Source organism: Macrobrachium rosenbergii, chromosome 45 (genome assembly GCF_040412425.1).
Source record: "Macrobrachium rosenbergii isolate ZJJX-2024 chromosome 45, ASM4041242v1, whole genome shotgun sequence".
In the NCBI taxonomy this organism is placed as follows: Eukaryota; Metazoa; Arthropoda; class Malacostraca; order Decapoda; family Palaemonidae; genus Macrobrachium; species Macrobrachium rosenbergii.
In genome coordinates this window covers 32352982-32380317 of record NC_089785.1, presented here as the reverse complement: position 1 = coordinate 32380317, position 27336 = coordinate 32352982, and the positions used below count along the sequence as shown (strand labels likewise).

Genomic DNA, 27336 nt, shown 5'->3' with positions numbered 1-27336 from the left:
TACTAACTGCCAGTGATCAAAGGCATGCTATTCTGGTTCCTCTGTCTACAATTTGTAGGCACAAGAATACCAATGCTTGAGGACAGTCAGGCTGCAAATGAGGGCTCTATAAGACTGATGGATCTGTGATCAAACAACTTTAATTTGTTGAATCTCAGTTACGCATGTCAATGCTTCTTTCTATCGAGTACTTTTCTTTAATCATGTCAGTGTTTCCGACCACTAAGGGGACTACTGTACTGTATGCTTAAAGTGACATTCCATCAAATTATTGTTTTTTGGAGGGCTAAAACTATGAAATTTGTTATATTAGCAATACGTCCTAAAATTTGACTGTTCATTTCAATGAAATATTCACAGAATATAGAAACAATTAGATATTTTCATTATTACTAGTGCCACAGTATTCCATACGTTCATTTTGGGTGGACGAGTGAATGTATGGAATATAGGGGCTTCAGCCAAGCACTGGGATCCTAGGGTCATCCAGCAATCCTTTGATACACTTTTATTTTAGTAAAACAAGAAATTACCTCATTTATTCACATCCTCAGTGAATATCCTGATGAAATGTAATTAGGACAACATCTGAATTATTTATGTCCCACAAGTAAAGGAATACGAAAAACAATACAAGTAGAATATAAAATCAACTCTGCTCCCTCATCCAACCACTATTTTCAATCTTTAATAAAATGTATTTAAAAGAGGACCTTCTTCCAGATATATCAACAATAACCTAAAGAATAATATTCATAATTAATACTTCCCTGCTTGGAAGCAAGCTGCATTAAATTCCAAGAAATGCCAGGATATTTAACAACAGCATTCCAGTACATCTTTAAAGTTTCATGTCATGATCACTTACAATTATGATACTAATAAAACCAAAAATGAACATCCATGATTATTCATGGAAAATGAAACAATGGTATAATGACATACAATAAAGCAATATGCAACCTTGGAAAGATATTTAATACATGTACAGAACAGGTACCAAGAATATGAAGTGCATAGCAGGCACTGAATTATATTTCTTTAAAGGTGTCAGCTGCTGGGATGGGTAACCTACTGCACTCATCTAACCAGGTCCAAAGGAGACAAAACTAGAAATGATAAAGAGATGGACTTGACCTTCATGTTAAAAAAATATGACTGTATTACAAGCCACAGAAAAGGGAGGAAGGGAACATACTAATAGTTTACTAGCGAACCACTTAACACTTAAAAAGGAATAAAGATTGTCAGTCAGGAAAAGCAGAGCTAGTAAGAAAGAAAGCATAAAGGAGCTCACCATTAGGAACCTCATCCTTCAATTCCACTTATTCTTGAATGAATGATGCTGTTCTCTCCAAAGACAAATTTGAAATATTTACTTCTTTTCGTAAATGGATTGAAAATTTACATCAAGAAAGGGACAGAAAAACGTGAAGGAATAAATCACTCTGGAGGAAGATGAAAGTATAAAGTAAACCCCCGGTATTTGCGGGGGAGGCATTTCAGATCCCCCCCCTCCCCTGTGCAAATAGTTAAAATCCACGGACACTTGCTACCCCACCTCTAAAAATACTTGTAATTCCCTATCTTGAAAGTTCAAATACCAAATGTATATCTAAAATGTATACGACATCAAATATACCTTAAATTATTATCCTATTACTGTACTGTATTAATCTTTGAAATTATTATTAATATGATTTCAAAGTCATCTTAAACATTGCTACCCTTAAAAATATATGCATACTTCTAACCCTTCCAGCCATAGAGAAAGAGTTACCACTATGACTCACATTCAACAAGGCTGGCTGGGGCAAAAGAAAGAAAGAAAGAAACAAACAAACAAAGAGAAATAAAGAATACAAATCATTCTTTAGCTCTAAAATTGATGACAATACTCAACTAATTATGAAAGCTGGATATAACAAAAACAATATTAGTAACAAGGTCCACAGATATATAAACCACCATGAAATGTTGGAATAAGTCTATTCCTTTAGGAAAGGAAAAAATTGTCAGTTGGACAGTCTGGATTTGGTGATTCAGTGCCTCTCACTTAAAACTCCTAAATGCTAAACATGTGAGCTGTCATGCAAGCTTGTGTTTTTGGCATTCACTGGTAGACGTCCCTCTCAGAACTAGACAGCCCTGATCCTGCTTTATGAAACTTCAATTACGGAGACCAGTAGCACAATAAATACGCCGCTGCCTGACATTCATTGGTAGTCACTCATCCGTGCAGTAATCAAACCCAATATTACATGTAGCACGACAGCTATAGATGGAATGTCTTACTGTACTGCTGTGCTAGGTAGTTATTAGAGTAATTTTCTCAGTATCTTTGTGGCTAGTCCTAAAAATTTACACGGAAAATTTGCATGTATTAAATAATTATCTGAAATGAGTTCTCTTTAAATTTCTGTTCTGTATACTTTCTGGTTTAATTTTCATCTGGTTCAAGTCTACATCAACTTCCTTTTTCTTCGTCTTCCCATTGGTGTTTGCCTAGCTTCTTCCATATAAACTATTTTTCTGACTATGGCTGCCTTAAAAATATTTTTTTTCTTTCAATTCAGAACATATTTTAATAGTATCAGACTTGCATTGAGATAGATTTAAATAAAATAAGTTTTGAAATGAGAAAAAACTGTAAACTAGTCTAGGTAAAGAAAACACTTAATCCAAACATGTTACGACATAATGATTGAAAAATTTATGCTAAATATCTCTAACAATAACAATCATTCACACACACTACTAGGTGCAGAACAAAACATACATAAAAAACTAAACTATAGACATGAAATTCTATCATAACTTCAATGCAGACTGACTGCAGACCATATCAAAGGTAAGAAAGCTTATTTTGAACGATCTGGCAAAGGGATGTTTCCTAACCACACCTATGGTGTGCTCTCCAGTTTGAATGATAGGGTACAATTAATAACCCTTTTTGAACAATTAAAAACTAATTAAACATGCAGGTCTTGGTGTACAATAAACTACCTTTCACATAAGGTAGAAAAATATCAAATAAGCTTTAATCAAGCAAGATGCTTTTGCCTTCTTTATCACATTATGAAAGAACCTTGAGTTGAGGCTTCTTGCAACAATGACTTTGCCAAGAAAGTAAGCTCAACATAGTAAAACAGTTTATTTTAATGTAGGCATTTGCCACAGGCTTTGGAACTGTTTATTCTGATTCCTGTAACATTCCATGCTTCAAGAAGCAAGCTTAGTGCTTTAGGGTTAAGATTTATGGGAGACTTTTTTCCAAGCTCCAACTTCCTTGTATACTCAAAGCTTGAGCTAGATATGAGTAAGGAACTGCCCATCTCAAAAGATTATTAATGAATGCAACATTTATTCATCCTGCAAAGTTTTAGATAGTTTATTTATGTGGGTCTTCTATTTAAAAATGAATTCTAACTAAATTAAATGGTGCTGACTCAGTGTGCAAGGATCTAAACATCATTCATTATACCTGTGTGCGTATCTCCACTTCATTCGCACTAGTTCTGGTCAATAGGGGTCGTCTTTTGTAGGCACTCTATGGGTGATGACAAAAAATTCCATTCAAATACTGTAATGATCACATACGTACGTTCATCTCCCACAAATAGAAAGACAAATTTCTTTTCAAATGCTTGCACACCCGACCAGAATCTTCTTTTGACAAGAACGTATTAGTAACATGACACATGATTATTAATATCACATTTACAAAAAAGAGGACACCTACACCACAACGTCTGCCAGATGAGCAGGAAATAATCGTGAGCAGATCCAAATGTTTCTCTATTTCATGACCCCACAGCCAGGGCAACAGAGCAATAAACAAGTGGTCATGGAGACCAAACTCATAAGGCGAAACGAGGAGGAACCGTCCGCAATCAGACACGCAAGCCGGGCTAACAAAACCAAGGGAACATAACAGATCAGTATATTGCAAGAAATAAATTCCCACGACACTATGCATTCACTCTTTCCAAATGGGGAAATGAAAATTTTAATGCTTATTCAGTCTAATACTTAAGGGTGAATAGTTTTAACTTCCTCATTACATGTAGAGAATAAAACTCACATGCGCCACTTTGGATGATCGGGAAACTCGACAACCAAGACATCATCGCTCTGAGGAGTCCCCACTCTATGGTAAAAGAGCTTCTGGTTCTCGTTGCTGGACGTCTCTGTGCCATCAGCTGTTCCCTCATGGTCGATGTATCTCTACAAGTGTTAAAATATTTTTATGAATCATTAAAATTTCGTCAGCTCTGAGTTCATATTTCGTAGTAATCCTGCATACTATTTAATTATACCAATCACTAGCAGTAAATACAATTAAATGTGATGCTTTTATTTCAAAAGAATATGTTTTTGACACAAATCCATTAACCATAACAATGATTTACTGTGTAAAAACTCATCCCAGTTACACAGGTTTAATTCTGACTAAAAAAATGCATCTATTGTGCACTGAACACCCAAACCCGTTCCAACACCACATCTACGCTCATTCCAATGTGGAGTATCTGAGGATCATTTTTTCTTCACATACAGTAAAACCTCGCTTTAATGGACCCGGAACCAACAGACATTGCATTTAATGGACAAAATCCGGCCTAGGGTCATGGCTGTTGTTTATGTTTACTTGCGCACTAACCTCAGAACTGGTGTGAAATTGGAACTTACCGTGTATTTCTGTGTGTAAGAGAGCCTTTAGATAAGACAAGGTTGAAAATTATGGCAAATTTTCATGAATTTATCTCATAAATCTAGTATAAGACGAAAGTATACAAAAACGCTAAATTGCAAAACCAACTGTGTGTAGGCTAGCTTTTGCAACAACAGGTATCTTATGAAATACTGGTTATGTACAGATGATGTTAATACAATGCTGTTTTCCTTACTGTCTCCCTGGAAATTCAAAATAAACAAAATAACAAAGCTGATTCTATATCATGTTTTTCCTACACGTCACCTAAAAGGGAAACCATTGTTTTGATTATGTCTCATCGCAAATCACAAACAATCCCTAACAATAGGATAACGTATGATAATTATCGTTTGTATGACTAATATTACGTTATCCTTGATGTTATGAAATTTTAATGGTAGTGTAATTACGGTACACTACCATTAAAATTTCCGAAAGGATACCGAGAGATAAAGGTTGCTGTGAGTGCAACCATAATTTGATGTTTACATTTTGTCAGCTGGCCTTGTATAGATAAAAGCTGATTTCTTTGATATGGAATTATTCCTCAAATAGGCTATTTATTATGAAGATATGCCAATAATATATAAGGTAAAAAGGGTTTTATTACCTTTATCAGTTTATTTCATAATGTGAATCTTTTCATGCATGTCGATGGTTATCGCACCAAGGCTGAGGCTACCCTACCAATAAACATCACTTACAAAACAAAACAAAAAAATGCTTCACTTTCAATGGACAATCGGCATTATTGGACAACCTCCCCCCCCCCGCCATTAGTCCATTAAAGCAAGGTTTCACTGCATACATTTACCCTTATGGACAATGTCCAGGCATTGGAGTGTTCCAACCAGAACTATCTTATCACAGAAGGCAAAGACTACTGATATAATTTCAATGTCATACTTTAGCTCACTGTTCTACAAAGTAAGTTTGAAAATGGGTATCATTCATCGTTGTCATCCTTGGAGACACCTACAACCTGGGAATATGTCTAATCTATTCCTGGGTTGGCAAGTTATGGTACCATTCACAAACTTAGGACGAGGCCATTTTCTATCCATTAGCTCTAATACGGTTACAACTTAAGGTAAATAAATACTTTTAACTTATAAACTTTAGGTAAATAAATACTTTTAACTTACATTAATCATATCTTTCAGGAACTTAAAAGTTTCTATCAACAGTTTCCTGAAGAGTACAAGTTGTGGTGATCTAACCTCCTTCGGTAAAAGTGACAGAATTATAAAGCTCCTTTTCAAGCAGTTCCAAAAAGTATCTCAACAATATAAAATTTCTAAATGTTTAAAGTTAAAAAAAAAATAATTTTTCATTTACCCCATAGAAGATTCCTTTGTTGTCGTGGGTCCAAGATATACTGGAGAACTTTACTTTTTCTAGAACTTCAGGAAAGTCTTCTCCAGTAGCCACCTGTAAATAAAACAAGAATACACTCTCAGACACTAATGAAAATCTTTTAAAACTGTTAAGTCATTTTTTCCGACTGGGCACACCATGACTAAACAGTGAGACCTAGAGACTTACTCCGGATTAGTAGATTTCATATACAGTACACTCACTACTTTTACCCAATTTCATTTCACATAAGCTATCTAATTGTCATACAAACCGTTGCGGAAAAATGTGCATTACTACAGGGTTATATGTGCTAGATATACTTTGAAAGTAAAATGTGCATTACATTTTTCTTGTTTTACCATAAGTATATGCCTAACCTGGCCTAACCAAACCTAAGTTTGCAGTACATAGGTAGCTTAAGCTTGGCTATGTTCACATACAGATGCTAGCCCACATCGTTGCAAATATTTATGCATTACTCAAGTGTAATGAAACAGGTTATCAGTGGTTTAGAAATAAAAACATTTACTTCAATATTTTTCAAAACCATAAACATAATATGGCTGAATCAGATGACTGGATGTAAACAAAATGATTCAATTGTGTTTTGGATTCCTTTAATAGGCTTATTCATGTTTTCTTTTTCTGCATTAGAGACGTTTTACTCAATGCATCATATTTATTTTTAATGTATTTTAATATGTGATATGCTTCATTCAATAACAAAATACAGTATTTGTCATAAGACACTACCAAAGTCAAGTGACAACAGACCTATTTCATATAACTAAATTTTTTACCTTTCATCCATTTTGAAGGTATTAAGTTGTTCATAACTATTGTATCATTTTACATCAGTCTCTGATCAATTTCCATAATAAGCACAACCAACAAATCAACCAAGTTCTAAAATATCAAGTAAATATAAAATAATCATTACTTAAATAGTTATTGAATGTCAAATACCAACAGCAATATTAAAGATATCCAGAAAAATTCAGACTATGTTTTCAGATGCATACAAAAACCTCTGTACGAAACAAAGTAACTTGTATTGTGCCAACTGAAAAATTTCTACAGGATATAGTACTGTACACTGCAGTGTCATAATTGCATTTAAAATCAAAACAAAAAACATGACATTTTTATAATAAAGTTTTATATATACTTACCAAATAATACATAGCTATTGTTTCTACTTTACGCTGCAGCTCAAAATTTAAAATTTGTGGTAGCGCTCTTTTGTTTTGGGTGTAGTTATACTGACCCGCCCACTTTCCGGGAAGGATAGTACAACACAGGTAAAGAGCTCAGTTTGTTTATACTCTATGTCCATGAGAGGGGAGGGGGGAGGGCTCTGATCATGTAATTTATTTTATTATAAAAATGTCATTTTTATATACATAACTTGCCAAATAATTACACAGCTGAATCCCACATTGACAGGAGGTGGGATACATGGACAAAACTACTCGAAAACACTCAGAGATGGAGATGAATTTGAAATTAAAAATTTAGCTAGCATCGTGAAATGCTTGTTGTAATCTCACCTGGTGCGGGAGCTACAACAGGTGGGTACTACCTCTGGTCGGAGTTTCTCTTAACCTGTATTGGCCTGGTGGTAGAGCCAAGAATTGCCCCTACTTCAGTGGGTGCTTTGCAACGTAGGAGTTAATCACAGGTTGCCAAAGCTAACAATAAAAAAAAAGACACATCGAAATGTGTGTGGCCCCTTACCCTTGGCGCAGTACAAAATATGACCAGAAAATTAAAACCTACACCACAGACTTGTTAAAATTTAAACCAACTGATGGTACTCACGACACAGTACCAATCAGGCTTCCCAGGAAAACACCAATCCTCATTCAAGGAGAGTGGATGGAGGAAAAATCAAGTAAATCCTCCTATCCCTCTTTGCCCAACACCATGCCAACTGCGACAAACGGGCCTAGAGTACTGCAACTTTCATAAATTGTTTCCACATAACATAGGTAGAACATTGCAAAAACTGATTTTCACCTCCAATACGTGGATTGCAAGAGAGAAGACAACGATACATTAAGCTTGAAGGCCAAGGAAGTTGCCACTGCTCTAATTTCATATGCTTTGGCCTTGCATAAAGGAAAGACATCCGCCTGGAACTTACGAGTGTGATTCAGAAATCACAGTTCTTACAAAGAATGTTAAGGCATTCTTAGATAATGGCTGACTGGGGTTCTTAACTGAACACCACAGATTCGGAGAAGGACCTCTAACTTCTTTGGTTCTTCGTAAATACTCGCAAAGAGAATGAACTGGGCAGAGGAGTCTTCCCTGATCTGCTTAACCTAGAATGTTAGCTAGGCTCTTGACTGGAAAGGGGAGTGGCCAGGGACTAGAGGGGTCGTCATTCTTCGCCATAAAACCTAAAGTCAAGGAGCAGATAGCATCACCTTGCGAGAAGCCTATAAGGCATGTAGCTCGCTAACCCTCTTCGCCGTTGCTAAAGCCATTAGAAAAACCATCTTTCTTGTCAGATCTCTTAGAGAGGAGGATTCTAGAGGCTCCAAAGGGGGGGCGGGGTTCCAAGAGCCATTTGAGGACAATATCCAAATTCTATGCAAGATCCAGACTCCAGTTTTGCTTACTAGTATTCAGGGACTTTATTAAATGGTTTGATGAACGGTCTATTTTCTCTGTGTTTGAAGACAATTCAATAAAGCTCTGTATCCCTTGATGGTTGACATGGCTAATCCTTTCAAGGGTCTGAGGAAAAGCAAAAAATCTGCAGTCTGAGCTACAGTCATCTGAGAAGAGGATATATTTCTGTCTTGACACCAGCTCCGAAAGACTGTTCACTTCAATTGGTCAACTGCAGCAGAAGATCGTCGCCTACATCTTGCAATAGCTTCTGCAGTCTTCCTTCAAAACCCTTCAGACTGTCAGGGAGCTCGTCTGAAGCCTGTCAGAGCAAGAGTCGATAAGCCTTGATGAAAACGAAGAAAATGGGGCTCTCTAAGAAGATTTCTCTTCTGAGGTAGAAGCCTTGGATAGTCTACTAGTAAGCTCAGAAGGTCCGGAAACCACTCCTCGTGTGGCCAAAGGGGAGCCACTATGGTTATTGACACACCGCTGTGGGTGCTGAACTTCTTCAACACTTCTCTTACCATGTTGGCGGGAGGAAAGGTGAAGACGTTGAGATCCGACCAATCTTGCAACATGGCACCCGCTGCCCACGTCTGCGGATCTGGAGTCGGGAACAATACAGAGGGAGACGATGGTTTCTTGACATTGCAAACAGGTCTACTGACGGCTTTCCCCACCGCTTCCACAAGTTGGTGCACACCTGCGGATTGAGTGTCCACTCTGTCGGTAGAACCTGTTTGCTGCGACTCAGTTCACCCGCAAGAACGTTCATTTTGCCCTGGATGAAGCGGGTTAGAACAGTGGTCCTGTTGTTCTGTGCCCATAGAAGAAAGCCTTTAGCTGCTTTGCACAGTGGAAAAGAGTGGGTTCCTCCTTGTTTTTTTATGTATGCCACTGTGGTCATACTGTCTGAATGTACGGCAACTGTCTTTCCGAAGGTCTCTGTCACAAAAAATTGAAGTCAGGTGTATCACCATCTTTTGGTCAGGGACCATAAACATGATACTTCCAAGCCATTGAGAAAGGCTCCCCAACCCAGATCCGATACGTCAGAGTACAACATTAAGTTGGGGTTCACAAGAGAAAGTGACATCCCTGTCATGAATCTGTCCTCCGCCAGCCACCACCGAAGTTCCTCCTTGATTTTGGGGGTGATTTCGAAGACCAATGAATCTGGAGAATCTTTCTCTGCCAGTTGGCTCTGAGATAGAACTGAAGTGGTCTGATGTGTAGCCTGCCCAGAGGTACAAACATCTCGATTGACGACAGAATTCCCACATGGCTCATCCAAGCGTTGGCCAAGCAGGACGGAAGGGAAATGAATTTTTGAACTTTTGAAATGCAGTTGCAAATCCTTTGCTGTGACAGGAATGCCCGAAAATTCAGAGAACTATCACTATCCCCAAATAAAGAATCGACTGTGTAGGGACTAATTAAGATTTCTTGAAGTTCATCAGCAATCCTAGGTCTTGCACAAGTTGAAGGGTCTTCTGAAGGTCCTCCGGGCATTGGGCTTCTGATGGGGAGCAAAGGAGCCAATCGTCCAAATATAACAATTTTTGAAAGTAAATTGTATTTTTCCTAACTATACAAACCCGAGGTCCTTTACATTAGGAGATACTTTCAGGCGTAGGCTGGAAAACGGCCGTTGAACTTCAACAAGGTGGTTAGGCAGTTACTGTCCGGGAGGCGGAGCACCGCCTGCCCGGATGTAAACATTCCAATTTGCCTTTCGGCCCATGTACAGATTGAGGGGTGGCATGAGGTGGGCATAACTGTAAAGGACCTCGGGTTTGTATAGTTAGGAAAAATACAATTTACTTTCAAAAATTGTTATTTGTTCCGACACAATATACAAACCCTCGGTCCTTTACATTAGAGACTTACTGATTGGAGGGAGGAATCTGAAAAGTCTCTGAACTGACTGGAGTTCACCACCTTGTCTTCCCTTCCTGGTCGTAAGAGCGAGGAAGGGAAAAAATCACCTCTGACAAAAGATCGGGTTGTAAGAAACGCAAGATCTATGTCAGACTTGTGGGACCCTTTGCATGAAAGAGGGAAACGTCAGTTCATGCGAAGTAGGCTAGGAAGAAATGACGTCGGATGACAATAAGGCAAATACAAGCATTGGGTTTGTCTCAAAGTCATTTACTCTTTCCTCCCCTTGCAAGAGAAAGGAGTGGGGGTTGCTTCTATAACCTGAAAGGAAATAGAACGGAAGCTCACGTTATGTGCTTACCTGCCTCGATCGCCCGGTCCAGCTTGTAACGGCACGTCCGCTCCCTGCCCGTGGGAAGAGAGCTTAGGATAGGGAGAAGGAAAAGAGGCCAGTCACTCAACAAACATCTCCCCAATCCTTACCGTACAACATAGGCGAGATGCAACCTGTCCCGTTAGGGGAGCTGGATAAGCTACACAACTTGTTGAGCAGCCACCACAGGACCCAAGGAAAAAGTGTCCAAGGACTTATGTGCAACATCCCGGAGGTAGAAGGAAGTGAAGGTAGTCTGTCGGGACCCACACCTGCCTTCAGTACCTGTGGTACCGACATATTCTTCCGGAATGCGAGGGATGGACCAATGCTGCGGACCTCGTGAGCTCTCGGACGAAGCGCACGGTCGCGTCTTCTCCTGCAGCAGAGCACGCTCTCCTTATTGTCTCACGAAGCCAAAAAGAGATGGTGTTCTTGGACACTTCTTTCTTGGTCGAGCCGGTGCTAACGAAGAGTCGTCGACACTCAGGCCGGAGGTGCTGAGTCTTCTTCAGATAGCGCCGCAGCACCCTAACAGGACACAGTAGCATCTCGTCTGGATCATTATCTACGAAGTCCTCTGGGAGGGGATCGTGAAGGACTCGAACCGTGCGTCAGGGACCGAAGGATTCTGAGTCTTCGCCACAAAATCCGGGATGAAATCGAGCGTAACTGATCCCCATCCCCTTGAGTGTTTTACATCAAAGGAAAGTCCATGAAGTTCGCCAACTCTCTTCGCCGACGCCAGGGCAAGCAAGAAAACGGTCTTGAGGGTCAGATCCCTGTCTGACGACTCTCTTAAAGGCTCGTAAGGTGCACGAGTCAGGCTCCTTAGAACAGAGTCACATCCCACGCAGGGGCCTGAGATCCCTGGGTGGGCAAGACCGTTCAAGCTTCTCATGAGTAGAGAAATCTCGAAAGAGGAAGAGATGTCTACTCCTTTCAGCCGCAAGACTAGGCCGAAAGTGCGCGGGTAGCCTTTACTGCTGAAATGGAGAGAAGCTTCTCTCGGCGAAGGAAGACGAGGAAGTCCCGCGACCTGCTGAACAGTAGCTCTGACCGGAGAGATACCCTTCGACGACACCAACCACAGAAGACGGACCACTTTCCCTGGTATACCGCTGCGGAGGATCTTCTGAGGTATCCTGCCATCTCTGTTGCTGCGCGGCGTGAAAAGCCTCTCGCCGCAAGAGATGGTGGATAACCTCCAGCCGTGAAGACACAGGGAATGCACTGCCAGGTGGAACCGCTGTGCGTGAGGTTGACGCAGAAGGTTGGGCCAGGGGAATCTCTCGGTGCCTCGGAGAGGAGAGCTAGCAGGTCCGGGTACCAATTGGCCTGTGGCCATTTGGGTGCCACCAGAGTCATTCTGAGATTCGGGTGATCATCACTCGGCTGATTACCCGGCTAATCAGACAGAATGGAGGAAAGGCGACGTGTCGAGGTTGTCCCACGGATGTTGGAAAGCGTCCTCCGCAGCGGCCCATGGGTCCGCACGACCAACAGAAGACCTGAAGTTTTCTGTTGTGCCGGGTGGCTTAACAGATCTATCACTGGACCCCCCACAGGTCGAACAGCCTTTCCGCTACTTCCTGATGGAGGGACCATTCGGTCCCTACCACCTGGCTCTGGCGGCTGAGCTTGTCCGCCACTACATTCCTCTTGCCTGGAATGTATCTGGCTGACAGCTCTACCCGAGTGAGCTACTGCCCACTCGTGCACCTGCATTGCCAACTGATGAAGCTGATGGGACACCAGTCCCCTGCTTGTTGACATATGCCACTACCGTGGTATTGTCGCTCATCAACACCACGGAGTGTCCCATCACTCGATCCTGGAACTCCTGGAGAGCCAGGAAGGCCGCCTTGAGCTCCAGAATATTGATGTGAAGGTGCTTGTCGTCTCGGTGCCACACTCCCGAAGTCAGCAACTCCTCCAGGTGTGCGCCCCATCCCTCGGTTGAGGAACTAGCTTTTCTAATGACGACAGGTGACCGATGACGACTTGCCATTGCCGAGCTTGTTGCTCCTGTCGAGACAGGAACAACTGTGCTGCCTCCTTGAACTTGCTGATACGAGAGTCCGAGGGAAAGACTTTTGCTGCCACCGTGTCTATCAGCATGCCCAGGTATTTCGTCCCTCTGCTTGGGGTGAGATCTGACTTCTCCAGATTTACCACGATCCCTAGATCCTGGCAAAACTCGAGGAGACGATCCCTGTCCTGTAGCAACTGCGGCAGAGCTCGCCAGGACTAGCCAGTCGTCGAGATACCTCAGAAGACGTATCCCGTGCGAGTGGGCCCAAGCTGACACGAGAGAGAACACTTTCGTGAACACCTGGGAGCGGTCGAGAGCCCGAAACAAAGTGCCCTGAATTGGAAGACCGACTCCCGAGGGACGAAGCGGAGGTATTTTGCGCGAGGGCGGATGGATGGGTATTTGAAAATACGCATCCTTCAAGTCCACCGTAAGCATGAAGTCGTTCTCCCTGATGGAGGCCAGCACCGATCGTGCTGTTTCCATCGTGAACCGAGTCTGGCGAAGAAACGGTTCAAAGGAGAGGTCTATGACTGGTCTCCATCCCCTGATGCCTTCTCTACGAGAAAGATCCGGCTGTAAAAGCCTGGAGACTGGTCCGACCACGACTTCTACAGCATTCTTGCTCAGCATGGCTTGCACTTCTTGCTGTAGTGCGATGTCCTTCAACGAACCTGAAAGATAAGTTTGGAGATGGACCGGAGTGTAGGTGAGGGGAGGCCGAGACTCGAAGGGTAGGAGATATCCTCCCGAAGAACATCCACTATCCAGGTCTCGGCTCCATGTCGCTGCCACGTTGCCTAATGGCTCGACAGGCACCCCACCTTTGGCAGCTTCTGGGGGAACGCCGCCTCTAGCGTTTCCCCTTCTTCTTCTTACCCTTGCCCCTCTACCGGATTGAAAGGGGGCTGAAAAGGACGGAGTAACCCCCTTTTCGAGGAAGAAGAAGGCTGGGTGTTTCCTCGGGACCCCTTCAAGACTGGGACTTCTTAGGGGCCGAGGAAGGGCCAGCCTGGCCCGAAGACCTGGCTGCAGTGGAACGAGAAGACCCGGAGGTCTTAACCACTGCCTGGTGGACAAGCCGGTCGTTCTCATCGGCACGGCGTTTGTCTACCCGCGGCATCCACCAACTCTCTAGGGAAGAGAGAGGAGGAACCCAGCAACGGTCCATTCCGCAGAGCGTTGCCGACTGGGACCCACAGACTTGGCAAAGCGAGAGAGAACGGCGTCTCTTCGCTTTAACACCAAGTTTGCCCACAGGTTTGCAGTCTGGTGGGCAAGGTAGGAAATAGCCCTACCTCCAGACTGGCACAGTCTCCCAAAAGCAGAGTCCTCCCAGGTGCGATGGCGCCTGAGGAAGCGGCTACCTTCGATACTGTGAAGGACCACAGATCGAGCCAGGAGACTGCCTGAAAGGCCGCCATGGCGGTGGCTTCCAGGGTTGCAGCTTCTTGCTGGGAGAGAGAAACATTCTCTGCCGACAATTGCTGCAGCGAAGACCCGGATCCAGACGAGTCAGGTCCGGGTCAACCTGTTTAGTCAGCAACGCTCCTTCTATTGGAGAGTAAAAGCGCTTCTGACGAGGTAGAGGGGAGGAAGAAGCTTCTCCGGCGGCTCGATCGAAGGGAACTGTCTTGCCCAGACACAAGACCGTTCACCTGATCGAGTACCCCCTCGCAAGCGTGGACCACGGCAGCCCCACGAAGCCTTGGGTTCCTTCTTAGGACCCCAGAAGGATTCGAGGCGCGGAAGGACAATCCACAGACGGCGAAGCGTGGTCCCTTCCCGAGGTCATTGTGCCGACGAATCAGCGCTATAACCTCCGAAAAAGTCCTCTGTATTTGGGGTGTCCGCATCCTGAGGCAGAGGACCTTCAAGTCCTTCCAGGGTGCGGTCCTCCCGAACTACTCTCCCCGCAGGAGGGGAGAACCTCGGCAGACCCCTGAGGATCTTCCTGAACTACACGGGCATAGGACCTGGTCGAGCCAAGGACCGAGCCAGGAACATACCCCATGCAGTTGAACTCTGAGGAGAACACTCCCCAGAGTTCCTCCTCTCCGACTCACGCCCTTTGGAGGAGACCGAAGGAGCGGAGGGGACAGGGGAGGAAGATCGGGCGCTCCCACTGCCCTTACTGGCAGAACCAGTAGAGGCAGCAGGCCGAGGGCGGTCACCAACCAGCGGTGATGACGGGCCCTCAGGTCGAGGAGAACGTTTCATCCCAGGTGAAACGGTCTCCCGAGGAGAGCGGAGCGGCTCGCGAGTCGAGCCGCGATTCGCCTCCCCTGAGCCAGTCTGGCGTGCGTGGGCGCCTGGGACTGGGAGGAGTCGAACGCGCGGCTGGCTGGGCGAGCTTGCGCTGTCCTCTAGACGCGCCCCAGACTTCTTCGAGGCCAAGCCTCGGGAAGACTGAGCAGGGGACTTCTTCCCTGTTTCTCCATGCACTCGGCCCCTCGGGGCTGAAGCATTATCCCGGGAACCTGACCTGGCACTGGATGGAGTGCCAGCAGGAAGAGAAGGGGCACCTGCATGCCCCGGCTCTTTCTCTCGTCCCACGCCCTGGTCTGTACGGCGAGAAGTGTCCACCGTAACAGACTGGGGTATCCTGGTCTCCTTGGAGACCCGGGTACTCGGAGCAACTCGCGAACGAGAGTCCGACGCAGCGGTCTCGCTGGCCTTAGAAGCAGGAGGTTTCTTAGGCGCAGCGGGGAGAGTGCCGACCTTGGTCTGCACACCCTTGGTTCCCGCTGCCCCTGGCCCGGAGGCCGGAACAGCGGTTCCCTGATCCGAAGATCGGGAAGAACCAACGAGAGAACCCACTGCCTTCTGTGTGGAAGGAGACAGACCCTTAGAAATCTCAGTACGAGGTTTCTTAGGGGGGGGAGAGACAGACTTCTTCTTCTTGACGCCGAAGCCTTGGAAGAGGAAGAGGAAGAAGCAGCAGACGGCGACAACGATGAAGGCGAAGATGAAGACGACAGCGACACCTTCCTAGACCTCTTCTTCTTCTTCTTCTTCTTCACCATCTGCTTCAGGAAAGCAGTCAGATCACCAATCCAAGAAAGCGAAGACGCGGACTCAGGAACAGCAGGAACAGGAACAGCGGGAGGGGCCACAACAGCAGAAGGTGCAACCGGGCAGACGGGCGGAGCTCGGACCAGCAATTGCCTGGGCAGCGAGAGCGTGGTCGCCAGGAACCGGCGGGCGGGGCCAGGGATGCAAGCGCCGCCCCTCCCGCATGCAGATCTGGTACGGGCCGCGCCAAGGTCGCTGGAAAGGGAACTGAGGCAGAGGCGAAGGGCCGGGCTGGAGAGACAGACGAGGGAACCGTATCCAAGGCCAGGCCATGTTCAGCAACGGGGCAGCAACAGTCACATACGGGTGCGATGACGTCACCATGTAGGAGGGGCCAGTGCGAGAATGGTGCCAGAAAGCCAGGTGGCAGGGGAACAGCGTGCTGGCCCGCGGATGACGCCGATACCTGGGTGTCCAGATGCGGAAGCAACTGAAATCGGCATCTGGACAAACCGCGAGAAGGTGACAGTCGTGGTAGTGGCTGTTGCTGCCGTGTGGGTTGTGACTGGAGAGGGGCCATGGGAGCCAAACCTTCCAGAGTCGAGCCAGGTAGGCCCGGTGCAGCCAGGTGAACTTGGTATCATCGTCTGGCTATCGAGCCTGGTACCTGAAGCAAAAGTCGGGTTAATAGAAGAAGCCTCCACCCGCTCCGAAGGGAAAACTCCCCTCCGAACGGGAAGAGACTTCCGAGATGAAGCCAGCGGTCCAACTCTCCCCGTGCCCTTCCACAAACGAAGAAACGTAAGAGGAAGGGGAGGGGGAATCCTCACCCAGGGAGAGGGAGCAAGAAGAGGAAGTTCGCTGGGAGGTAGAAACGAACCCGAAACATCGGCCACCAACGGGTCGTCGGGGCGATTTCCTCGGACGACTCCTTGGTAGGCTTTCTGAAGGTAAGATCTCCTCCTTCCGAACTTGCCCCATTGCTCGGAGGACCACAAACAACACTCATTACAAGTAGAGTCAAAGATGAACACACCCGCCCCTGCAAGATGTGCAGAGAGCGTGTGGGTCCACATCGACTCTAGATCTAAAGGAATTACACTTTTTCCTCCCACCCCAGGACATACACGCTGGGGATGGGAGGATTTAGATGATTTATCCATAACACAAAATTGAAAAAGGAAAATTCCACCAAGAATGATGAAGAAAAATGCAGTCAGGCAGAGAGCGAAGAACAACGTCCGTGCGCTACGACGGCCGAAAGCAAATTGAATGTTTACATCCGGGCAGGCGTGCTCCGCCTCCCGGACAGTAACTGCCTAACCACCTTGTTGAAGTTCAACGGCCGTTTTCCAGCCTACGCCTGAAAGTATCTCCTAATGTAAAGGACCGAGGGTTTGTATATTGTGTCGGAACAAATAAAGACACGTTGATTCCTATTAAGTGTAGCCACTTCACTAATGGAGCGAGAACTCGGGTAAAAACTTGTGGGGCCATGGAGAGGCCGAAGCACAGGGCCTGAAACTAGAAGACCCTGTTCTGGAACATGAACCTCAGATACTTCCTTGAATCCTAGTGAACTGGAACACGGAAATAAGCGTCCTCCATATCTATCACCACCATCCAATCTCCCTGATGGATGGCTAACAGGACAGATTGATTCGTTTCCATCTTGAACTTCATAGCTTGGACAAAGAAGTTCAGAGCACTGACGTCCAGGACAGGTCTCCAAACCCCTGATGATTTGAGGACTACGAAGAGGCGATTGTAAAATCCCTCTGTGATCGTGTCTTCGACTTCCTCCACTGCCTGTTTCTCGAGCGGAGCCGAAACTTCTCAAGACAGGGCCGCAAACCTCTCTGAGCCTACAGAGTAGGCTGTCAATTTGATGGGAGAGGTTACTAAGGGAGGTTTCTCCCTGAAGGGGATGGCGTAGCCTTCTTTTAATACAGACCCCTACTTATGATGGGGTTAGGTTCCAAAAAAACCATCATTTGTTGGAAAAAACGTATCTCGAGTATAGCCTAGTCTACACTAGGGTATTTAGTACCATGTATACATATATTGTAGCCTAGCCTACACTATAAAGTATACTCCATACATATACGGTATAGTAATTATTAATATCAGCTAATTGTGGAGGTTCATGCAGATTGACTTATGATAATTCAATACAGAGAGAAATTGAATAACAAACAAGAATTAGCTTAGCTTACACTATGGTATGTCGTATACACATACAGTAGCCTAGCCTACATTATACTGTACTCTATATTCACATATTAATATTGTACCGGTATTATACAAACATCAACATAAAGAATATGCATCTTTTCCATGGATCTTTTAAAATGTTATGCTTTACTTCACTGTATCCAATAATATTGTATATATACTTACTTTGATTTTGTATTTTAAATTGCGATCATAGCGATCAATGTTTTGGTTTGGAAATCGATTACGCGGTAAGTTTATTTCGCCATATTCAACTCAGTTCAGAGAGCTTTTCTTGCTTCTAGTTAGCATAAATGAATCTTTAGATACTCTCTTTATATTGGGCAGGGTTTTTTCATTACACTAATTGTTTTTAAGTTGAAATATAACTTAAATACGTCTCGTTGTGAAATTAGTTTAGCTATTTTTTATTTTCATAGATGACATTGGCCGTTTGGAGGCATGTTTGTTTTGTGTAAAAAAAAAAAATCAATTTCATTCGCTATTTTCACTTGATTTCATCATAATACGAGCTTTATGTATTTATCTTTTATCCAAGTAAAAACAGCAGTAATATGTGTTCTTTCATGCCCAGTACAGTAGTTTTGATTAAAATACTTTCTCTCCAATTTTATTTACGGTCGAGTTTCATCCAGTTGCTGATGCACAATAATTTATAGTCATTAGCAGCTTGAACATTGTTTTCTCAGCTTTAGCTACAACTTATAGCTTAAATTTAGCAGTATATTTCCTTGCCGAGCTTTTACCCATAGCGAGTAAGGGCATAACGTAAAAATATATCAGTCCTATCCTACTTAACGACATTTGTAACACAACTACAATACTTGTTTACTACCATACGATGGTTGAAATACAGACAAAACAGCTGTTGTTTCCCGATTTGGTTATAAGCAAAACAGTTTCTCATTTGGTTGTTTATGGCTTTACGCATTTACACAAGAGTATAACGTAACTATCATTACGGTACTTTCATCATTCTCTTTTACTTTCTTAACTAGAAGATGGGATAAAGAGATGGAGGAGAAGAAGTTGGTCTATGGTAATTTGGTCTCTCTCACTGCCTGATTGCATGCTGCTGCTTGCACCAGCGCTAAATTTAAAAATATTTTCTAAATATTGTCGTATCAGTATTATTGGCTTACCCCAACGCAAAATCGAACTATCATAAGGCAAATTATCATAACTCGAGCACTGCCTGTACTTGGAGCACCCAAGGGTCTACTTTTCTTGACTCCCCTCTGTTCCAAAAATTAAGTAGTCTTGCTCCCACCGGGGCATGGAGGACAGGTAGCTCACTTGAAAGAGGTGGTTTTGTTAGAGGGTTGTTTGCTGGGTCGCACTGGATGCAAATTGGCTCTCGGAAGGGACTGGACACAACCTCTACTCCCTCAAAAGGTTGCTGAGGAAACGGAGAAGAAGTCCTGGTCGAAGGAACTGCAGCGGAAGAAGGACGTGTCGAGATCCTAGTCCTCTTGGTGAACTGAGCGAGTAGATCTTGGGTGGATTTCTTCTGCAACTCTCTTGCCACCTGTTCTAAAGTCTCTTGAGGAAATAAGCTGTTGCTGTCCAAGGGAGCAAACAGAAGGGAAGAATGCTGAGAAGGAGGGACCCCCTTAGAGGTGAACAAGCACCATAAGTCTTGTTTCTTCAGTACACCAGTCATGAAAATAGTGGCTAGTTCATGGGCGCCGTCCCTCACTGCACGATCTGCACAGGCCAGAACTCCCAACCAGTCCAAGGGAAAATTCTCTTGAAGTGATGCACAGTCCTCGATCTTCTTTGCTAGCACACCCATGGTCCAACTGAGGAAACTCAGAACCTTGAAATCCTTAAAAATATCTTTCAGCAAATGGTCCAGCTCTGATGAGGTAAACAAAATCCTAGCGGACGAGAAGGCTGACCGACAAGCAGCATCAATGAGACTGGAAAAGTCCCCTTGAGAGGAGGCAGAACCTCCCAAGGATGGAGCTTCCCTAGTAGAATAGGACAGATACTTCTGTCATATAAGATGAGGAGGAGGCAAACAGAACACTGCTTTGCTTATGTCCCTCTTCTCTGACAACCATACGGTGATATGTGCGAATGCTTTCCTGGAGGAGGAGGACAGAATCAAACACAGCAACTTAGCCGCTCCTATCAGTTGTTGCATCATAAATGCCGAGCCTGGAGAAGAAGGGGCGGCTGGAGAAAAGAAGTCCGGGTAGCACTACAGGAAGAACCGCAACAGAGCTGCGTAGTTCAACGTAGGAACGTCGTCCTCCACTGGTTCCTCCTCAGAGGAAATCGGGGACATCGGAGAATCCGAGGGAGCTTGAGTTGCTGTAGATGGGTTCTGCAACAGGTTCAAGATGTTATCTAAGGATTGTTGAATAGGAACTAGGGAAGGATCCTCAACGGCAAGAGAATTGGCACAGGACACACAGGAAACAGCAAGTACCACCTGTGGCGCTGGACAAATGCTGGAAGGCGGACAAACATCAACATTGGCGCCTGCTAACACTGGATGCTAGGTCCCTGGACGTCAGCTCACTAATCTGGTGCACAGATCTGAAGTCTGCAATTCGGACACTATGCGCCCAAAGGGAGGATGCTCAAGAGCTGGGCGTCCATAAGACAGACACTCGGACACTTGATGTCCAAGTGCAGACTGTTCCAACAAAACACGATCACTCTCAGAATGGACGGACACTGGACGTCCACTTGTTAGAAGCACAGACAACGGACGCTCCAAAGAATGTCGCTCGGACACTGATTTCTTACAGTCGGGCACTAAACTCTTGGACTCTGGGCATTCGGACAATATATGTCCAACGCTGGACTGACAAGCATTTTCTTACACAATTTGTGGCACTTGGTGTCCATCAAAAGGGAACGAGAAGCTTGAGGAGACTCCCAAAAACTACAGGAGGGCACAGGACTATGAGCTCTATCCAACGCTCGCTTACGAGACGGAGGAACGTCCTCGTCCACTGGGGTACCAGACCTTTTCAACGGTCTTGAAACATTGGCAAATCGCCGACTGCGCTTATGAGCGCCAGAGTCCGAGTCACTAGAAGATAAGGCATGTACGTCCATTCAGATGCCTTTCCAACGGCGATCCTCTGAGTCCTGGGACAGGTGGACAACAGGCTTGGATATGGCGACGACTACTCATGGGCAAACCCCACCGACCTCCCTTGGACTGCCAGGTTGCTTCCTCCCAGGTGAGCAAGGAGAGTTTAGCAGGGACCTTGGTCTAGGGGCATTGGTGGGACGAGTAGCCGCCCCCTCCACTGACACTGCACTCACACTATTGAATCTGTCCATGAGGACATGCACAGAATTCCCAATTTGAGAAATGGTGTTCACTAATAACTCAAATTTCTTGTCAACACAATCTTCTAAGCTGCCAATGGCGTTGGGATCAGAGGAATGAGAGCCAGGGATCGGAGTTGCAGGAAAAGTCGGAGGACTTGAGATAGGGGAAAAAGCGGTCCCAGGTGTTGCAGGAATAGGTAAATGAGTCACATCAACCCCCAAAGACAAAGCCTGACTAGCAGAAGCCTTCACTTCAGCCCTAGCAGCAGCTTTCATAAGTCTGTCACGCTGTAATTTGTCTAAATATGCATCAAGAGTCTTCCACTACCCCTTATCCTAGCCTACACACTCCTCACAGCAAAGTTCAGGAGAGCAAACTTGTTCCCTGCACGAACTACAAACAGTACGATTGTCATATTTGACTAGAGTCAACCTATTCTTACAGCCCTTACTACAATATCTTATACTAGATAGGCTAGAATCTGACATGATTAATAAGTCAAAATCGGGAAGTCACAAAAAGAGAAGTGTGAATTAGCTAAGCTAACTAACAGGACTGCGCTACCAAAAAGAACAAAGTACTTCACCAAATGAAGAATAACAGCAACCATCCGGTGAAAATTAACAAAATCAGAGCTGCCAATGACCAAGAGTTCAGTCACTGACTGGCAGAAACGAAATGAGCTCTTTAGATGTGTTGTGCCTATCCTTCCCCGAAAGTGGCGGGGTAACTACACCCAAAACAAGAGAGTGCTACTGCGAATTTTAAATTTTGAGCTGCTGCATAAAGTAGAAACAATGGCTATGTAATTATTTGGTAAGTTACGTAAATAAAACTACCGCTTAATCAACAGTTTGGAGGTAAACAAAACAATCGTGATATCTTTCTTCAATTGTTTTTACTTCTATTTTTTTCTGCAGTGCATTAAATATAAATGGTTTAATTATACATTATTTTTGGCACACTTTACATTCTGCATGTTTATTTTGTTCAACAAAATGCTTTTAAATGTATCCATATGACTAACTGATTGTTGATGTCTGATAAGAATAGTGAAACACAGATGAGGATGCTGGGAAGTATGGGGCTTTGAGGCTAGAAAATATACCGAGCTGGTTCGGTCATGTGATCAGAAGGGAAGAGGAACACTCATTTAGAAAAGTGGTACATATGGAAGGCACCTGACATCGACCGGAAAATCTAAAAGGGTGTAAATGTAGACTCAGACAAGAGAAGAATTTAGGTAGAAAAGGCACAAGGAAACAGAGAGTACGTACAGGAAATGTGTGTCAAGCCCCATGTAGGAAAAGTATATAACTGCTAAGAAAGACAATAAAAAAACTTATACACAATGGCAAAAATTACATTTTTTTGATAAAATAAAGTCTTATAATATATGCTTACCAAGTGACTACATAGCTATTACCTTTCATTTATTGGCAGCTTAAATTTGAAAATTCGTGGTAGCGTTCCAATATTTTGGTGTAACTTGCCCAACCCACTTTCGGGGAAGGATAAGTAAAAAACTACCAACGAGCCCAATTTGTTTATGGCCTATGCCCATGAGAGGGGAGGAGGGAGGGCTTTGATCATGTAGTTACTTGGTAAGTATATAAAACTTTGTTTTATCATAAAAATGTCATTTTTATTTATGTAACTTACCAAGTAACTACAAAGCTGAATTCCACATTGGCAGGAGGTGGGATGCATGGGCATGCACTACTTAAACAACACTCATGAATGGAAATGAATTTTGAAACAGCAAGTAGTTAACACTGATACAATGTTTGTTGTACGCCACCTGGTGAGAGAGCTACAGCAGGAAAATACTGCCTCTGACGCGGCTCATCTCGACCGTAGTGGCATGGCAGTAAAGCCAGAGGCACCTCTACATCAGTGGGGCCTTGCAGCTGAGGAGTACTCCGATGGCTGCCAAAGCATACAATAAAACACAAAAGCCCTTGCCCTGGGTGCAGTACCAAAACAAAAACCATAAAAACAAGTTACAAATACACCACATAAAAAACCAGTTACCATAACCCATTCATAACAAGACACAACGAATGATGGGTGCTCCAGGTACTCAGTAATCCCCAATTTCCCACAACTCAACAACCTAAATTCAAGGTGAGTGGATAGAGGAATGTAAGAATACTCCCTATCTTTCCTCCCCCAACACCATGCCAGCCACAGATAATGAGTCAAGGGTAACACTGACTTGCACCTCCAGAAGGTGGATTGAAAAATTGCAGAGAGGGATAAATTTCGCTGGAAGGAAAGCGAAGTCACTACTACCCTAATTTTGTGGGCTTTAACCTTGCAAATTGGCAAGTCTTCCTCTTGAATCTTAATGTGCGGCTCGGAAATCACGTCAACGGACAGGTCGGTTCCTTAACTGAACACCAGAGGTTAGGAAACGTGCCTCTGATTCTCTTAGTCCTCTCCAGATAATACTTTATTGCTTTTACTGGACAAAGAAATCTCTCTTGGTCCATAGGACCTAAAACGTCAGTTAAACCTTTGATTGCGAATGAACTGGGCCAGGGAAAAGACAGCATTTCATCCTTTGCTAAGAACCCCATAGTAAAGCAACAGACCACGTCTCCTTGTGTGAACCCCACATTCCTGCTCAAAGCCTGCAACTCACTAGTTCTTTTAGCAGTAGCTAGAAAGACTAAAAATTGTGTCTTCCTTGTAAGATCCCTGAGGGATGTGGATTGAAGAGGTTCAAAGGGAGGACCTGTGAGCCATTTTAAAACAACACCTAGATATACGGAATCTGACTCTCCTGTTTCAAAGTGTCTAGTGATTTGATAAGGTCACCGATGTCTTTATCAGTTGACAAATTCAGACTTCTATGTCCAAACACTGAGTTGAGCATCACTCTGTAGTCCTTGATCATGGTTGTAGCTAATCCTTGGGAAGCCTTAAAAATAGCAAAAAATCTGCTATTTGTGCTACAGAGGTAGAAGTAGATGATACATCGTCTTCTGCACCAGCTGCGGAATATTGTCCATTCTGGTAGACGGAGGAAGACCTGCGTCTACAACTTGCAACTGCTTCCGCAGCTGATCTCGGAAAGCCTTTTGCTCTGACAAGCTTCCTGACTGTCTGAAGCCTGTCAGAGCAAGAGTGGTTAGTCCTTGATGGAACCGGTGAAAAGGAGGCTCTTGAGTAGATTTTGTCTACCAGGAGATTGAGGAGATCTGGAAACCACTCCTTCTGTGGCCAAAAAGGAGCTACCAGAGTCATCGATGTGTTGTCATGTAGGAGAAATTTGTTGATTACGTCTCTCACCATGCTGAATAGTGGGAAGGTGTAGATGTCCAGGTTCGACCAGTCCTGGAGCATCGCATCCATTGCCCACGCAAGAGGGTTCAGGGCTGGCGAGCAATACAAAGGAAGTCAGTGATTCCTCAATGTTGCAAATAGATCTACCGACGGCTTTCCCCACCGTTTCCACAGGTTGGTGCATAGGCTACCTGAGGATTCAGTGTCCATTCTGTGGGTAGGACCTGTTTGCAACAACTTAATTCGTCTGCTGTGACATTTAGTTTGCGCTGTATAAAGCGGGTGACAATCTTGGTTTGGTTTTCTTGTGCCCAGATATGATCTCTGGTTGCTTGATACAGTGAAGAGGAGTGGGTCCCTCCCTGATTCTTTATGTAGGCCAGAGCTGTCGTATTGTCCAAGTGGACTATGACTGTGGAGTTGAAAGTCACTGTTGCAAAGTGCTGAAGGGCCAAGTGTATTGCCTTCAGCTCCTTCACGTTGATATGAAATTCTCTCTCAGATTGTGACCATGTCCCTGGAACTTCCTTGTTTTCTAGCAGAGCCCCCCCGCCCAGATCTGACGCGTCTGAATATAATGTGAGGTTGGGGCTCAGAGGGTGTAGATGTTTCCCTTCTGCAAATCTTCCTGTTACAAGCCGCCACTGAAGGTCCTCCTTGATCTCGGGAGTGATCGGGAAAATAAACGAGTCCGCAAGAATCTTCCTCTGCCAACTGGCCTTTAGAAAAAACTGTAACACCCTCGTGTGAAGTCTCCCTAATGGAACGAACTTTTCTATGGATGAGAGGGTTCCCAGTAAACTTATCCACTCGTTGGCCAAGCATGACAGGATAGAGGAAGTTCTGAACTGTCCAAATGCAGGATTGGATTCTCTTGTCAGATGGAAAAGCCCAAAAAGTCCGAGAGTTGATCTTCATTCCTAAATATAGAAGCGAATGACTCAGGACTAACTTAGATTTGTCTAAGTTAATCAACAGGCCCAACTCTTGGGCTAACAGAAGAATCCTTTTGAGGTCCTCTGTGTAACTTGATTCCGAGGGGGAGCGTAGGAGCCAGTTGTCTTGACAGAGACAAATGTTGATCCCCATGAGATGTAGCCACTTTGCTAACGGGGCGAGGACACGGGTGAAAACTTGTGGGGCTGTCGACAGTCCGAAGCACAGCACTCGAAATTGGGACCTTGTCCTGGAACACAAACAGATATTTCCTTGCTTCTGGGTGGACTGGAACATGGAAATATGCGTCCTGCATGTCTATAGTTGCTATCCAATTCCCTTGATGAATGGAAGACAAAACTGAATGGGTGGTTTCCATTTTGAATTTTGTAGTTTGAACATAGAAATTCAGGGCGCTGAAGTCCAGGACAGGTCTCCAACCTCCCAATGACTTTGGGATGACGAACACGCGGTTGTGAAAAAACGCGTGCTGACATCTTCGGCTATTTCTATGGCCCTCTTGGTGAGCAGAGACGAGACTTCTTGTGACAGGGCCAAATACCTCTCTGAGCCTAAAGAGTAGACCGCCAAGTTGATAGGAGAGGACACTAAGGGAGGATTCTCCCTGAACAGGATGGAATATCCTCCCTGATCACCTCTAAAGCCCAAGGTCCTACATTTGTCCTCCCACTTGCTCCAAAAATGTAGAAGCCTGGCCCCTACTGGTACACAGAGGATAGTATCCTCACTTGTGAGCGGAAGGCTTGACTGCTGATTTCTTGATTGGTCGAACAGATCTAGAATATGCTCGAGAACAGGGCTGGAACCTGCCTCTACCGCTTCGAAATGCCTGCTGTAGAGGTGAAACCGTTCTGGGCGCAAAGATGAGGAAGATGAAGAACGTCCAGACCCCTTCAGACGTTTGGTGGACTGAGCCAATAAACCTTGAGTAGATTTCTTTTGCAAATCCGTTGCGATATGCTCTACTACGGCATGGGGAAAGAGACTATGCTGATCTAAAGGAGCAAAAAGAAGTGTGGATCTCTGGGAAGGAGTGACCCCTTTAGAAGTGAATGAACACCACTATTCTTGCTTCCTAAGCACTCCCACCACGAACAAGGCTGCCAGCTCCTGGGAACCATCCCTGATCGCCTTATCTGCACATGAGAGCACTCCCAGCCAGTCTGTAGTGAAGTCATCTTGGAGAGGAGCACAGTCTTCTATTTTCTTCGCTAAGGCGCTGACAGTCTGATCTATAGGCAGAAACTCCCAATGACGGGGCTTCCCCAGTAACATACAACAAGTACCTCCTCTTAGATAACGAGGAGGAGCGCAAAACATCAATTTCCTCAGATCCCTCTTTTCTGTCAGCCAGCTCGTAATGCCTGACAGAGCTTTCTTCGAAGACGACGATAGAACCATCTTAGACAGCCTAGAAGCTTCCACAGGCTGTCTCATCATAAAAGCCGAACTCGGCGAAGATGGAGTCGCTGGTGAAAAGAAGTCCGGGAAGCAAAACAAGAAGTACTTCCAAAGAAAAGCGTAGGCTGAAGAAGGCTGATCCTGTTCTACAG

The 27336-nt window shown here is 44.6% G+C and overlaps 1 protein-coding gene across 4 annotated transcripts in view; it reads right to left on the bottom strand.

The window, feature by feature from the left end:
- Nucleotides 1-27336, bottom strand: part of LOC136829894 (prolyl endopeptidase) — a 58432-nt gene that overhangs the window by 13820 nt on the left and 17276 nt on the right. For all 4 annotated transcript variants that reach the window (XM_067089011.1, XM_067089012.1, XM_067089013.1 and 1 more), the window contains exons 6-7: nt 6056-6148; nt 4085-4227 (exon numbers count right to left, since the gene is read on the bottom strand). In XM_067089011.1, coding sequence (XP_066945112.1) covers nt 4085-4227; nt 6056-6148 — 236 coding nt within the window. The remainder of the gene's footprint in view (nt 1-4084; nt 4228-6055; nt 6149-27336) is intronic.